We start from the raw sequence: 15,428 nt of genomic DNA on the forward strand, positions 1-15,428 counted from the left end.
CTCTCGACTGTTTTGCAGGCCACAGTCATCTTTCCCTTTGCCGGTGCAGCCGACGTCTTATCTCAGCTGATTCTAATCGAGCCTTTACAGACCTATGCCTTGCGCGATCGGGTGACGGGGCGGCTTGGGGTGGCAGTGGTGGTAGCATTGCCGTTGGCCGCTCCGTTGGCACTTCCATGGGACTTACTGTGGAGCAGAGAAGCAACGTCTGGCACCTGAGCATCTTTCAAGGATCGTGCGGCTTTGCGACCGGTGGGGCGTTTGCCATCCTTCTTGTAGGTTGCGAAATAGAACGAGATGAACAGGAGGAGGTAAGAGCTGATGATGCCCATGCCAGCGAATGCCGCGAATTCCTCTCCGGCGCAGTTGCCCGAGTTCGGCATCCATGGGAAGTATGTCGAGGTGAAGTAGGTGTACGATGCGAAGTAGACGAACCCTACAACGGACGAACCCTGTCAGTAGCTGAAAACTAGTCTATGCCACACGAGGCTCAGCCTTACCGATATCAATGACAAACTGAGTGATCTGGAGTCGGGTGATCCACTCCTTCCACCAAATACGGATTCCGCGCGCGCTCTGGAAGTAGTACCAGTACATGACGACGTGAACCATCAGGTTCAGGGTGATGGGCACCCATGAGACAGAGGTCAGGCCAATCAACTGGGTATAGCAGAGGAGGGCAGTGGCGCCGTGGTGGTAGCAATGGAGGAAGGCTTGACGGGGTATTAGCAGATGTTGCTTTTGTAAAGTCCCAAAGTTTTACATACTCAATGGCTTCTTCTTCAGGACAAGGAAGACTGTGTCGAGTAGTTCGATGTATTTGGTGAGATAATTGAGCTATGCAGGTCAGCGCAAACACACTCGCAGCCCTGGTCTTTCTTGCAGCATCTTACATAGTAGAGAATCACCAAAGGAGGCGTCCAGCCACCCTTCACATCGCAGATGGCATAGAAAACGCCATGGTTGTAGACGGTAGGCACTAATTGCTCAATAAACAACGCCAGCAAGACCCCACTGATGACCGTGAGATAGAAGTTGTGCACTATGAAAATGCTATTCAACTTGAATGCTGCCCGATTCCGCATTATTTCCCTCCCCCCAAAAATTACAAGGTAGTATGTCAAAATGGTCATGGCGCTCTCCTTCATCGTCGACATCGGTGTTACGCGCGGCTGGAATTCAAAGTCTTGCGGGTGATAGCCCATGACCGTCGTGAAGGCCTTGTCGAAGAGAGGCCATAGCTGGATACCAAAGGGGCGCTCGATGCTCGGTAGAGGCACCGACTTGAAGATATCTGTTGACGACATAATTGCGATGCAGAACAGAAAGAAGCCGAGTCTAGGTTGCCAGAAAACGGGAATCGGTGTGCGCGTGGATATAGGTTCTTGCGACTGGTGAGGATGACGCGGTATCGGCGCGCTCGGGGGGATTCAGGAGAATAAAAAAAATGGGAGCAACACGACACGTTGCGCCCAAGAGAAGACTGAAGAATGAAAAGAAAAGGGTTCGAGGAGGAACTCGAGTAAGGAGTGACGAGAAGACGGCGGCCAACAATAAAGAAGGCCGGGCGGATGAGGATGAGGGTGAAGGTGGAAGGGAGGGAGTTGTAGGGAGGTAGACGAGAGAAAAGAAAGTCCCGGTTCTGGTTGCTGGTTTGTGGTTCCCAGGATGTTGTTCATGACATTGGGCCTTTCTATGCCTAAAGGGGGATTTCGGCCTTGCCGAGATTGGATTGGACGCTGGAACTTGGGGCGACGGGGAGGAAAAACGCCGACGAAGCATGTGATTGACGGGGGGTGGATCACGTGAATTAATCATGGGCAAAACAAGGAGTTGAGTTGTAAGTTGAGAGTTGTAATAAATTGTGGAAATAGATAAACAAAATAATGGCGAGATAGAGAGTGCTTGCATATCAGGACTCCTCGAGTACAAATAATAGCAGTTTAATAGCGGCTACTACTACGAAAGACAGTACAGTACATCTCTGGAAGAAATGGAACAGACGAGGCTCTATGCGGTTTTGCCCAAACGATAAATTCAAAGAAATACGATTTAGAATAGATTTAAAGAAGTTAGTTAGTTAGATCGCTTAGATGGCATTATATATATAAGGGTAGCTAGGTAGTTTAATCATAAAATTTAAATTTGCTATTATAACATGCTACTTCGTGGGTAGGTAGGTACGTATATCTATTTCGTATTAACCTCGGCAAGCCTATCTGTTCCATTCTCACAATGCTTTCCTTTAATAACTTTTTACAAGCAAGGAAGCTAGAATTTAATTGAGAGACTCCCATTGAGCATACTTAGACCCGCATAGGAATGAAATAAAAAGGAGGGAGAGCATTCGTAAGTGCGCGTGGTCTGGCGTAGGGACATGTCACGTGAGACGTCACTCCTTGTGCTGGTAAAGCGGCAAGACGTGACAATGCCAATCAAACGCCTGACGCTTGTTCCTGGAATTGGTCGAAAATCGTCAGACCTCACTTCAAGAGCTCCTCCAAAACCAACCGCAGCATCCCTCGATCATTGCCTTTCCTAATGTCTTCAACATCACTGCTGCGCATCGCGGCACGCGCCCAGCCATCTACCTTCTTCCGCTCCAATGGCCTCCGCAGCCTGACACCTCGCACCTCGAACGCACTCTACGCTGTGCCTGCCCTCCTCGCAACCGCCGGCTCCGCCAGCAGCTTCAGCACCACCAGCATCCGTCGGTCTGACAATGAGGAGACCTTCGAAGAGTTCACTGCTAGGTACGCTGGGCCCCAACCCCAATTGGCGTCAAGGCGTTTGAGCATGTTCCTACAGAACCCGACCATCGCCGGATAATTGATGACGATGGCCAATTGCTGATACATTGGTGCCAAAACATAGATTTGAGAAGGAGTTCGAACAAGTGAATGATGTCTTTGAGCTCCAGGTAGATTTTCCGCTGAGTGTGCCCGGCCAGCGTTGCTGGTACGCGTGTATGTGCATTTGCTAATTATCGTACGATCGGTAGCGAAACCTAAACAATGCCTTCGCATATGATCTCGTCCCTTCGCCGTCCGTCCTCGTTGCCGCGTTGAAGGCCGCGAGAAGAGTTAACGATTTCCCTACGGCTGTGCGGATCTTCGAGGGTATGTACCTTTTGTGCTGCTGGCGTCGATGGTGGAGCGGTGGATAGTGAACCGGGCATGTAGAGGAACACGAACTGATTCAATGGCGAATTTTAGGCATCAAAGCGAAGGTCGAGAACCGTGGACAATATGACCAATATCTCGAGGAACTCAAGCCGCTCCGGGAAGAGCTCGGCATTAGCTTGAAGGAGGATCTATATCCCGAGCCGGCAAAATAGATACCGAATGTTGTATTATGGGAGAAGCATCTTGAGTGGATGAATATCAAGGCGATGGTGGAATAGATGATAAGCGGCCATAGAGCTTCTTTATCTTTCGTGTTGCGAGCTCTGTTATATGTACTGTTGTATCACATACTGCAATACATTCCTCTTATTGTAATGATTGTGTGTCTCTCAGTACCGGTGATGATAGTGCTACTTCGCGAGAACATGGAAGGGATGGAAGTCCCAAGGGTGCTATGGTGAATAATTTACTACTCCGCAGATATAACCTTGACCCCTACGTTGGACCAAGTATTGCCAACCCGTGGGATATTTGGCGCTTGTCACCCTTGAGGGAACACACGTATCTTCCCTTGGAGAGAGAAGTAACAGGAAGCCCTGATGCTATCCATTGAACCGCGGTAACTACAGGTGGTCTGCTCCGTGGGGATATCAAATGTACCGTGGCCATTCTTCTCGCACATCCGCAGAGTTACGACAATATCAAGCCTCACGGTTTGCCTTCCTACGAAGGTGAGAATCCACTATAGCAAATATAACTATTGTCTGCGCAGGTGAATATGCTCGAGACAATACCCTCTAGTGAATATACTCAGAACAATACCACACGGGATATCAACAATAACACCCTAGCTCGCCGTTGCTATTGTAAACGATCTTACTATTGTCCCTTCACTACTGAATACCCCGCCGACTGTTAACGCCGCAAACCAAGATATCACTTTATCGCTTCCTTATTCTTTCCTTTTCATCCCCTCTCCAGCTTTCGCACATGTTTAGGACAGCCACCTCAGCTAAACATCAAAAGCCATCACGATGGACGCACTGCGGGACCCTGATAAAGCTCTACCAAGCATCGAAAACAACGGCACTGGAGAATTCTGTCATGAATACGACGGCAACAGTAAAATCACTAAAGAAGACAAGACTTTGAATATTGAGAAAGACAAGGCTGACGCAGAGATGAAGTGGAATGACATGGACCAAGGCAAGAAAAGCACTGTTACTGGACACGATCTCGATTTCAAACAAGGAAAAGGAACCCAAGGCAGACAGCTGGAGCTAGAAGCAAGTGGCCAAACTGTTCCTGTCACTGAGCTTGACATTGGCGATGCTGGCGATACTGGCATGGAGCCCAAGGAAGGAGAGTTGAGAAGGCTGATGGTGGATGAGGAGCCCAATCACAAGCGAACATCTCCAAATCCGCAGCTTGAGACTCCCACTCAACTCCAAGCCGCCGAGAACAAGAACTCCAAGAAAAAACCTCGACCTCACAGCGAAGAGCCCAGCGAGGAACCATGCGCCAAAAAGAGACGTCTCCTGTATTCAGACATACAAGTACCAGGACAACATACACTCTTATTCGACGATGAGGCGGGGACCATGCAGCCCAAAAGCCCTGGGAAGAAGAAGCGCAAGGAACACAGCACCGATCATAGAGCACGCGCAGGCAGCCGCAAAGTAGCCGTCAAGGCAAAGGCAGCTTCCGAGCCTCCGGGCAGTCTAGCAGCAACTGCAGGTGATTCTGAGGGTTCCTATGTAAGTCCTTTGTACTGTCCGTTGCGAAGTATGCCGCAAGGCAAGGCTATCTATCATATCGCTGGGAGCTCGGCTAGCGGCCATCGCCACGTCCAAGTCGCTAATCGTGCCTGTAGGAAAATGACGGCGAGGTTCTGGCTGCGAAAAGGGTCAGGCCCAACACCACGAAGCAATCGAATCCAACGCACAACAGCGTGGAATATTCGCCATACTTCCGACAACCAGCCCACGGAGAGCACGAACAGGGTCCGTTGGCCGCAGATACGGCGCGCCGCGAGGGAAAGCGGACCAAGCCAAATGTCTCCCAGCAGTTAGTGCAGCACAACTCTGAGATTGAGCGGGCCAATTCCCCAAGCTCAGAATCTAAGCACCACGCCGATGCTGGTTTGGCGCCATACTCGGAGGCCAGTCAGACAGACGGAAACGGCAAAGGGAATGTGCAGGAGCCTAGAAAGCCCACCCAAGTTCAAGACGCTCCGCGAAAGAAATGGTAGGTTATGCATGACTAGAAGTCCTTTGGCTATTTTCTAATCCCCCGTTTGCAGGAAGTTTGCAAACCGTTATAATCTCTATAAATCCACTCCCCAACACGAGCGCCGGTAGGTCTCCTATGTGCTTATTTGGCGGAAATACAACTTTGCTTACCAGCGCTCTCCAGACGCTCCGAGAATTCGACATCTGCCGCGAGACCCCCGCAAAGACAAACGGCACCAATGGTATTGTCTGCTTGTCCCTTTCAAACATCTTCTCTAACAATTCTCAGAAGCCCCGGATCCCAGGTAGCCTAAAGCCGATGAACAGACTAGGAGGCAACATTTCTGTAGTAATCCCACCGCTATCAGTGGAAACCAAGCTCAACCTGGACCATAGCCATTCGAGACACCCAGAGAACAATGCCCAAGGACGGGAACAGAGCCCGGCTAAGAGACGGCGAATTGATGACAAAGGCAATGGAAAATGGGTTTCTTCGACACCAGTTATCGAATTGGACCCCGAATCGCCGCCCAGTCAGACTTACCGGGAAAATTCCACAATAAAACCGTCGCTGCCAGGCTATGAACAGCAAAGTCAACGTAGAGGAAATACATCGGCTAATATTGGGATGGTGGGCGAGTTCCAGACTGTTGAAGCCATGGTCAATCCGCAAAATCAGAAACCGCGAAATAAGCTTCCACAAACAGTAAATGCGCGGGAACAGCGAGACCAAGGGGCCAGGCTTAGAAGTCTTTCGCCGAACGAAGACCAGGACGATCCTATTTCTGATGGAGAAAGAACCCGCGCTGAACCTAAAAAGAATTCCGTGCCACGGGTTGAAATTCCCTCCTACAAGGGCAATGCATTTCGGAAGCCCGCGCGCAACAATCTAGGAGGGTATTTAAATAATAGTAGGTCACCGAGACATGTATCGGTAGACAGCAATCAGGCTACGGGCGACCAAAAGGCCAAGAAAAGACGTCTGGATCCGCCATCAACTGATCAAGACGAAAACCTTGATATCGATGACCTCGCTGCCGACCACTACATTGATATGGGCAAAGATCTTGCGGAGAAGAAACGTGCCGTGGAATTGTTAACCGCAGCAAGCGGAACAAATATGATTGGAAAACGAGTATCGAAGGAATTCACGGCGGTGGACGAGTCCAGCGAGGATGATTACACCAACAGCACAGCAGACATTAAACCAACCAAATTCAATAAGGCGAAGCAGACACAAAAGCCAAACGAAACTAAATATGCTCTCCAGCAGATATTCTCCAAAACCCACAAATGGCTTACCGAGTGTGCCGTCGGCCCGTGGATCCTGAATTACAAGAAAGATATAGACCACAATAGTCTCAGGGACGATGTCTTACAAATTATAGATCGCGATGAGGGTCATCAGTTCGATATCCGGGCTAGCACGATCAATAAGATCGAATTCGATAATAACAGTGGGAAGATGGTTCTTCATCGGTCTAAAGATCTGAAAAATCGCGATGGTCATCAGGTATTCCTAGAGCTATCGGATGCCGGTGATAGCCTCAAACTCCGGAGTCTACTGGAAAAGCGACGCAGTGATATTAGCTACATCAATAAGACTACATCACTCGGTTATCTGGAGAAAACGTTCGAGCGCATCAAGAGTACGCTACTTGAGCCGAAATCAGCTCAGCCCTCACTCACGGAAACTCCTACAGATATCGACTTTCTCACGCACAAGGCGCAGAAGCGTCGGCAGCAAACGCTGCGTGAATCAGAAGAGCCAAACATACCAGACATTACTCCGATCTCTAATAATGGCAGACGGACGGTTGATGAGAGGGGTGTGCCAAGGGCCAAGGGTCTTGCTAAAGGCATGAGGACATACTCAACCGATTCTTCTACCGGAGACGGCATTCGCCAGTCCGAAGAAAACGGTATATCCCCTAACAATTTCTATGGCACTCCTGGATTATCTCGCGAGCCTACATCTCACGCAACACGCTCCACGAGACGAGTAGCAGCAAAGGATTTCCCCTCCCAACAGCGACCAAAGTCCAGATCCCCCAGCCCGCCAGGATGGACGCGGGAACATCCTGACTGGGAAGATGAGTGGCACGGGACTGTCGTCTATCCTCCTGAAGGTAGGAATAAAGCGAACGTTGATAAGCCGGATATCGAAAGGTTGGATGAGGGGGAATTTTTGAATGACAGTCTGATCAACTTCTATATCCGTTGGCTACAACATGGGCTCGAGAAGTCTAGACCGGATCTTGCTAAACGCATATACTTTCAGAATTCCTTCTTCTATGAAAGGTTAACAAGTTCAGCGAAAGGCAGAAGAGGCATCAACTATGAGGCAGTTCAGCGATGGACCGCCAAAGTCGACCTTTTCGAGAAGGACTATATTGTGGTGCCCGTTTGCGAGAATTTACATTGGTACGTTGCCATTATTTGCAATGCTCCGAGACTTCTCAACCCTGAGCCTGATATCGAAGCCGTGGATGAGACCAGTCCTGTCTCTGTGTCGGAAAAGCCAGATTCGGAAATGATCGATGGGATGTTGGCGGATTTGCATACCGAAACTGTTGCCTCTTCAAATTCAAAACCTGCATCTTCTCCACCTTCCTCAAACCATACATCGCTGTCTGAAGCCGATCTCGGGATAGACCGCATGTCTTTGCGGGACCGCCCTCGAGAGTCTAGCGAGCATTCGTGGCCCGATGAATGTCTCGACCAAGGTGTATCCACACAACGTCCTTCGAAACCAAGCAGCGCAATTCCCATCGATGATGAAGCGGCCGAGCATGTTGTTGAAAAGTCTCATGGTCAGCCCACCGCGAAGGTTGTTTCTGATTTGCTACCGTCTGAGGTCAAGAAGACAAACATGGGGCGTAAGGGTAAAAGGGCTTCCATGGGCCGGAAATATGACCCTAACGATCCGCGGATCATCACCCTAGACTCCCTTGGCTCATCACATTCTCGGACGTGTACCAATCTCAGAGACTATCTGCTAGCAGAACTCAAGGCGAAGCACGGAAAGGAGATCAGTCCAGTTCCGCTCGGTATGACTGCGAAGAATATCCCAGAGCAACATAATTTCTCCGATTGCGGCCTATTTCTACTAAGCTACGTTGAAAAGTTTCTTGAAACGCCTGACGACTTCATCCGTGGTATCTTGCAAAATCAGCATGATGTTGATATGGAGTGGCCGAAAGCATCGGAGATGCGTAATCGCATCCGTAAACTACTCTTTGAACTCCAGAGGGAGCAATTCGGCAAGTCAAAAAAGCCCCAGAAATCGAAGAGAAAAGAAGAGGACCCCGAAAGGTTTGATGCTGAAACGGGTAATGTATCTCCGGTGAACTCTGCAGAGCATGAGGTCTCTGGAGGGGCAGAGCCATTGGAACACGTCGAAAATTCCAGCCTGCACGAGGGCGACCCTCTCCATAATGCACGCGCAACCCTAGGCGCGAGACAATCCACAGAAATAAAACAAGATTCCCCACCGAGGGGTGTGCTTCTGAACGGCCAGCATGAATCGAAGGACGGCGTCCAGCAACCGCGGAATTCAAAGCGTGGTGTATTTAAAGCAGACCCTGGGCTTTTGTCATATATGTCAAGGTTTGCGGCCGAGGGTGGCCAGGAGGAGGAAGCCATCAAGGGCGATATACCGAAATCTGGGAAGTCCGAATCTGACGCTGTTGAAATTGGTGATTCTCCCACAAAAACACATCGTGGCAGGCGCCGTACGACGAATGATATAGAAGCATCTAACCACCCTTCAAAGGTGATGGACTCCCAACAAGAAGAATATGATGGGCTCTCCAACGGTCTGCAGAGAACAGATTCTATCAACGAGATTCCATCGTCGTCGGAACTCATTGAGCCCAAACTAGATCAATCAAGTCAACACCTCCCTGAATTATCCTCCCAGGAAACTATCAAAGGAAGTGGAGCAGATGACGCGGAGATGTTATTTTCTGGACGTGATAGTGTGTCGCAGGGTGCTGGCCCTAACCTTCGCTCGTCGGCACCTAACTCTCCTGTCAAGGAACGGTGTCTGAAGAGAAAAGTTCGGACTGCATCATCGTCGCCAGTGGCGACCAAGTTGAAGAGTTCACCTAGATTTAGGGAGAAAGTATTTGCTGCCCGAGATTCTTCAGATAATGCTATCATGGGTAAATTGGGGAAGCATACACGGTTTTCACCCTAAACTGCTTTCCCTACAACGAAAGTTGGTGGTAGAGGCAGAATACGAAATAGGACAATGTCTTTCTTCTTCTTTTGTAGCATAGCATAGCAATGGCGTTTTAGTGGCCGGTTTTGTCCGTCTGGGTTTATACCTGGCCTTCTCGCTATGCATTATGGAGTTTGGGAACAGGCTGGCAGTGGAGTTTCGGACAGCCATTAACGAAGCATGTACTTTTAGAAAGTCTTTGCGCTTCGACTTGTACAGCTGAGCAGGAATTTGGTGTGAAAGCCTACCTAGGTATGGTAGGATGGGTGACTTGAGTGATAGGCTAAACTTCTAGCTATACAGTATAAATTACGCTTGCTCTGAACTTGCGAAATTTGTTTTATTGAAGTGAAATATGAATGTTGATGTAGGTTCTTAATTATTTAGTGACTCCATCATCCCGGATCTGCGCACCACAACTATATCAAGAGGATATACATACGGCATAGCACAGTCTTGATACAGTACAACGGACGAAAAGCCAACGGATGAAAAACTGGTCTTGATACATGATTACCCTATTAACACAGCTATCCCCCGTTCCCCTCCTCCAACAAGCTTCTGAATTCGCGCCATTCACCCTAATGTCCTACTACCACTTCTCAATTCGGTTTTAGGTTTTAAATATGTAGCTGACGATAGCTGTCCTACATCATAAACTGCAAGAATAAAAATATACAGCCCGCTACGTCGACGCTTTGCTACTGCCGTTTGTAATTACATCCTCAGCAGGGCTAGTCGGCCCAGTGGGTTTCTTCGTTCTCAGGGTAAGAGGGAATTGGTATTCATCTGGGTCTTCCTCCTCACTGTATCCAAAAAGATTAGCAAGGATGCTTATCATGGACGGTTATAAAACTTACGGTAATTTCCAAGCAACATAATCCTCCGTGCTCAATCCCTCTCGCCCCTCTTGCAAGCTGGCGAAATCGCCTGGCGTCATCATACCACTGCGGTCTCTGGGCGACCCTGGGACGGAGAACGGTCTCGAGATCTTCTGATCAGGGCCAGCGATGAAGTCATCCTCCTCGCCATCGAAGGACGCAGGGTATGCTCTTCGGAGGGCCAACTGCCTAGCCTTGACATACTCCATACCCATGCGTTTCCAATCCAAGAGGTCGCTAAGCCTTTCGGTGCGGTTTCTTTGGTTGATACGTTGACGTCTTGACTTGCCTGCGAAGTCATACATAAAGGTAGTAAGCTGGTTGACAGAGTCATCGACGCCTTTCATGCGACGATCCACGATGTAGATACCGTAGTCGGTAGAATTTTCGATCAGCTCTTCCATATAGCACCCGAACCCGGAAAGGTTGGTCGTGATACTGGGGACGCCCATGACCGTGCACTCGGCTGGTGTATAACCCCATGGCTCGTAGTAAGATGGGAAAACGCCGAGATGTGTGCCTCGAACAAACTCGTCGTAGTCCATTGGCAAAACGGGATTGGCAGAATTCAGGAATTCTGGGTGGAAGACGATCTTGACGCGGTCCGTAGGGTGATTGAACAATTGGACTCTCCGGATCTGATTCAAGATTGGATCCTCGGCATCATTGGCCATATTGTGCGTAACAATCGGAGGAAGGCCGTGTCTTTTCATAGCGAATAATCGTCGTCGAAGCAGGATTCTGTCCTGGCTGGTGACGAGGTCCTTCGCATCCGGCATTGGGTCTCCATCGTGCCATTTCAGGGCTCGCTCGAATATCCGTTTCCCAACACCGCGCTCAATAACGTCAACGGTATCCCGCAAAGATTTGATCACCGCTTGTCCCTTCAAAGCTTCCACGGTTAGAGATTGGGTCTGTGCCGGCATGATGATGAATGCAACAACGGTCATCTTCGATCCGGAGGATTTCAGTCGGTGGTTTAACCGTGCAAGTGACTCAATGAACATATCCACGCCCTTATTTCGATACTCATATCGGCCAGCAGTAAATACGTACAGAGTATTCTCCGGATCAAAATCATTGTGCCCATAGAAGTGCCCTCGAACAAAGTCATGAATCTTCTCCTTGGCTTGTTGATGCAAATTCTGGAACTCATGCACCGCGGAGAACTTCGTGACATTGAGGCCATTGGGAAGGACGCCATCTGGCTTTCGTTTCAGGAGGTGCTCGCTCTCGTAAGCGGTAATGTGGGAGACTGTGGTAAACACATCGCAAGCGTGTGCAGAGGCACGTTCGATGCAGTAGCGGTGATAGATACCACGCTTCCCCGCCTCGGCATCCACGTCAAAGTATTGGAGATTATTGTAGAAATCGACCGAGCCTGCGCATAGATATCGTCCCAGGAGGGTCGCGTGTGTAGTGAAGATGGTCGTCACGTCGATTCGGCGCTTTTTGCAGAGGGGAAGAGCTACACCAGACAGCCATTCGTGGAAGTGTGCAATGACGGCCTTCTCCTTCTCGTGATAAACAAACTGTGCAAGTCAGCCACCGCATGTCAGATTGAGTTTCTCCATCTGCCTACCTCTCCCAAGAACCACGCGACCAGGTAGCCAAACACCACGGCCTCATTGGTCTCGTCATCGCCTGGTGGTGATGGGATCCCAGCCGTATTCCACAAGTCCGCCTTCCACTCGTCCAGAAATTTGTAGGCCGTCTTCGTGTCGATCAGTAGGACTCGTGGAGCGCCTTCAATTAGCCATCGCCCGTATACAATGCCAATTCCTCGCTCCTCCATCGACGCGATGGTCGCCGCGAGATGTGGGTTCGTAGGCGTCAGGGCTTCCACCTCGACGGCGGCCTGGGAGGGTCAGTCTCTGGCCCGGAAGCTTCGAGGAAGATTGTACTCACAGATTGCTTATTGAGCGGCCCAATAAGAGTGTATCGGTCGCCATATTCAGCTGTGGTGACGGGCGCCTTGGACTTGATGACAGAGTAGATACCGCCGACTTGATGGCGTCAGTTCGGTCCCTCGCCGCATTCCAGCTCTCCTCTACCGCTCTGACGGAGGGGGGAGAAGGGGGGGGGTTGTGTCACATACCTCGGTTGGCGACTTCGGTGGCTATCTCGAACAGATAGTGGTTCCGAATGTCTCTGTTCCCTTTCGTCGCCATCTTGTAGGTATATTACCGGAATAGATTTCGAATTGGGGAGTTTCGGGTGTCTGGTGAAGCAAGGAGAGGGGGAGGGGCGCGCGCCGCAAAGAGAGGGCGCTACTAGTTATGGGAGGTAAATAGTTCGCCGATCCAACGGCCTGACGGTCCAGTAGCGGGACGTCCAACAAGTCCTTTGACTAGAGGAGATCAGATCCTATCAAGACAACCGGAGGGACTCCCAGTTGGTGGTTGTGGTAATAGAGGCCGGAGCAACTATATCGAGAGATCCTTGTAGCAGAGACAGCTTGTTGGGTTTTCCTCCCCACGGAAAGCTAGGAAGCTGTATACGAACGAGTCCAAAACTGTGATTAATTTAATATTAAGAATTCTCGTATAGGTCGGTGCACCAGAGCAGCGACGCAACAGCCGGTGGATTAAGTGATGAAGGACGGCGAGCGGGCGACTTTGGCGCCCAAAGCGGGAGATGCGAGGGAATGGATAGATACGCAGCAGGTACCTTGTAATAGATACGTACTATATTCAATAACGAATAAGTTTCTGCAAGAACCACGGCAATTGAAGGGAAGCTCTCGGAGAAGGAGGTGGAGTGTCGATCGCGAAGGAAAGATTGTTGCCTCACCCACCCTTTATGTTTACTGTCTCGTTCTCAATGTTTTGCGGTTGCGCTCTCCGGCGGCTTGGAATGTGCATCGGGAGGTTGGGACAGCGGCAGCTTCAGCAGCTTTAGCAGCAATGCAGCGTCATGCACCGCAGTTTTGCGGCGGCTGCTTTACCACTGCTATCATCATTGGCTAAGTGTTGCATGTGGACCGTTTTGCCTGTCTTTTTGTCTATAAACCCTTGCCCTTATGACCTCATGCTCGCACCGACACTGGCATTTGGCTCTCAATGGCACTGCTGAGTGCCGTTGTTGGTATAGGATGTAGGTATAATAAGGGTCAACGCTTGTCCTGTCCGATCATCGTGCCCTCATCCTGCGTGCAAAGCTGCAGACGACATGGCCAGGAGGGAGACGTCTTGATGTCTGGAAGGTAACTTTGTTTTCTGTTCTCCAGGTTTTGCCCCCACAACTCCACACAAAACTCCACTACCTCTGTACACACCGCGATCCCCGTGGAAGCATGCCTATGGCGTGTTTTCGCGCTGTTGAGCTTTTGGGCTCAGCATTATTGTGGCAATAGTCTCGTCCCGGGCTGGTGGGCTAGACCTCTGTTTCTTCTGGCAACTTATCCTTATCCACTCTGGTTGCCTAGCTACCTTTGCATGGAATGGGGCAAAGCATTCACAGCAGACGGAGGACACCTTCTTGGCTAGCTTCTTTGCTCTGGTATTTTCATCTGGTGGTTGTCGTGGGCTTTGCTTCCGTGGCCCGAGTCTCCGATGTTGGTGCAAGGCTACAAAACCAGCAACTACCTACATGTATCTCCATCCTGTATCTAGAGCTGGCTGCACCTCATACGAACGGCTCTCTCTCTCTATGTGTGCTTCGTACCTAAGGTACCTTACTTAGCTAAGGGCAGCAGCAGCAATTCACAGGACCTCTCTCGCGCCACAGCCAAGCGCCTGACTGGCCCTGGTGCACCAGCCCGTAGCGGGGCCGTTGCACTGCAACTCAGAGCTTGTTCGCTGTGTTCTTATTATCCTGTACTTGTGCCACTGGACTGGACTGGGCTGCACTATTACTGGACGACCACTGCCAAAGCCCACGCTATCGAAGCATTCCCTTCACACCCCCCATTCTACAAATTCTGCCGCCTGGTTTTTCTTCATTCTTTATTAGGTACTTCACGAGAAGAGCCAACAGCGGCAGCAATTCTGCATGCCGTATCGGCTCAACCCAAGTTCCCCAGGGCGCAGTTTGTTGAGACTCGAGATCCCAGATCCCTGCGGAAACCCCTTCTCTGCAGTGCGATCTATATTTTCATCCCTGCTGTGGCGTCTTCCCGCTGCACAACAGTCGAGAATTGTATCGTATTATTAGCGAGTTCGCCGCAGTCTCTCCGTCAATAGCCTCAAAAACATCGGGCTTGCCGTTAGAGCCAAGAGGAGGAGCTTTTCCTCTCCATCGAAACAGGCCGATTCGGTGCTTGGTGAGTATTTATGGAACTTTCCGAATAGTTGCCACCGCGTTGCGTTCCAGGGAATCTCACCAGCCCGGACCGAAATACCGACTCTTGGCGCCGGATCCCTTGTGCAGATCTCGACCGGGACATGGACATTTGAAAAAGGGGAAGATAGAGTACTGCACCAATCTGGAATAATACCTCGCAAGAAATCTCCTGTGCCCGTTGGCCAACGGGTAGGTCGCTAGGGAAATCTAGCAGGGCAAAATGGACGCATCTCAAATCATTGTGTTTCTGGAGAAGCGGAACGTTGATTACTGTACTGTATATTTTGCCTGTTTCTTTCCATCTTCATTAATTAGTATGTTGACCTCGCCCTATGATGACCTCGGTGAACAGGCGAGGTGCTTAAGTATTCGAATACTACGTACTAGTTCAGTATTCAAAGTACAGCAAAACTTCACGATTGAATCCCATTTATGTCGGGGGGGTTTTTCTTTCGTGAATTATGGTCAAATTCTGCCAGGGTGCTGTCGTGTTTAGAAATGCCTAGGACAACGCGATCGAAACAACGTGATCGATCCATCGGCAAGGCAGTTTCAAAAGCTTGAGAACCCAGAGGATAAGAGGCGGCAATGAGCGAGCCAATTCGGAAGGTAAAATCACAGTCGTGGATTCAAAGTTAATTGGGGGTGCGTTTAGGTTAGCCTCCCAGGTTTGTTAAAGCAA

At 50.0% G+C, this 15,428-nt stretch overlaps 4 protein-coding genes across 4 annotated transcripts; 2 read left to right on the forward strand and 2 right to left on the reverse strand.

Moving 5' to 3' along the window:
• Positions 1–92: 92 nt before the first annotated feature.
• BP5553_05741 (Elongation of fatty acids protein) lies at positions 93–1,307 on the reverse strand (the record flags this gene model as incomplete). Its single annotated transcript, XM_032014364.1, has 4 exons — positions 93–436; positions 501–713; positions 768–837; positions 894–1,307. 4 exons carry the CDS (start codon positions 1,305–1,307, stop codon positions 93–95), a joined length of 1,041 nt encoding a protein of 346 aa, XP_031869045.1.
• Positions 1,308–2,541: 1,234 nt separating this feature from the next.
• BP5553_05742 (putative cytochrome-c oxidase chain VI) lies at positions 2,542–3,337 on the forward strand (the record flags this gene model as incomplete). Its single annotated transcript, XM_032014365.1, has 4 exons — positions 2,542–2,753; positions 2,875–2,920; positions 3,002–3,119; positions 3,216–3,337. 4 exons carry the CDS (start codon positions 2,542–2,544, stop codon positions 3,335–3,337), a joined length of 498 nt encoding a protein of 165 aa, XP_031869046.1.
• Positions 3,338–4,159: 822 nt separating this feature from the next.
• Positions 4,160–9,557, forward strand: BP5553_05743 (uncharacterized protein; the record flags this gene model as incomplete). Its single annotated transcript, XM_032014366.1, has 5 exons — positions 4,160–4,882; positions 4,999–5,372; positions 5,428–5,481; positions 5,541–5,598; positions 5,646–9,557. The coding sequence occupies 5 exons, from the start codon at positions 4,160–4,162 to the stop codon at positions 9,555–9,557; spliced, it is 5,121 nt and encodes a 1,706-aa protein (XP_031869047.1).
• A 709-nt stretch (positions 9,558–10,266) lies between these two features.
• Positions 10,267–12,633, reverse strand: BP5553_05744 (putative glycogen synthase; the record flags this gene model as incomplete). Its single annotated transcript, XM_032014367.1, has 5 exons — positions 10,267–10,387; positions 10,442–11,994; positions 12,045–12,320; positions 12,371–12,468; positions 12,561–12,633. 5 exons carry the CDS (start codon positions 12,631–12,633, stop codon positions 10,267–10,269), a joined length of 2,121 nt encoding a protein of 706 aa, XP_031869048.1.
• Positions 12,634–15,428: the final 2,795 nt, after the last annotated feature.

Source organism: Venustampulla echinocandica (genome assembly GCF_003357145.1).
Source record: "Venustampulla echinocandica strain BP 5553 chromosome Unknown scaffold_3, whole genome shotgun sequence".
Lineage (NCBI taxonomy): Eukaryota > Fungi > Ascomycota > Leotiomycetes > Helotiales > Pleuroascaceae > Venustampulla > Venustampulla echinocandica.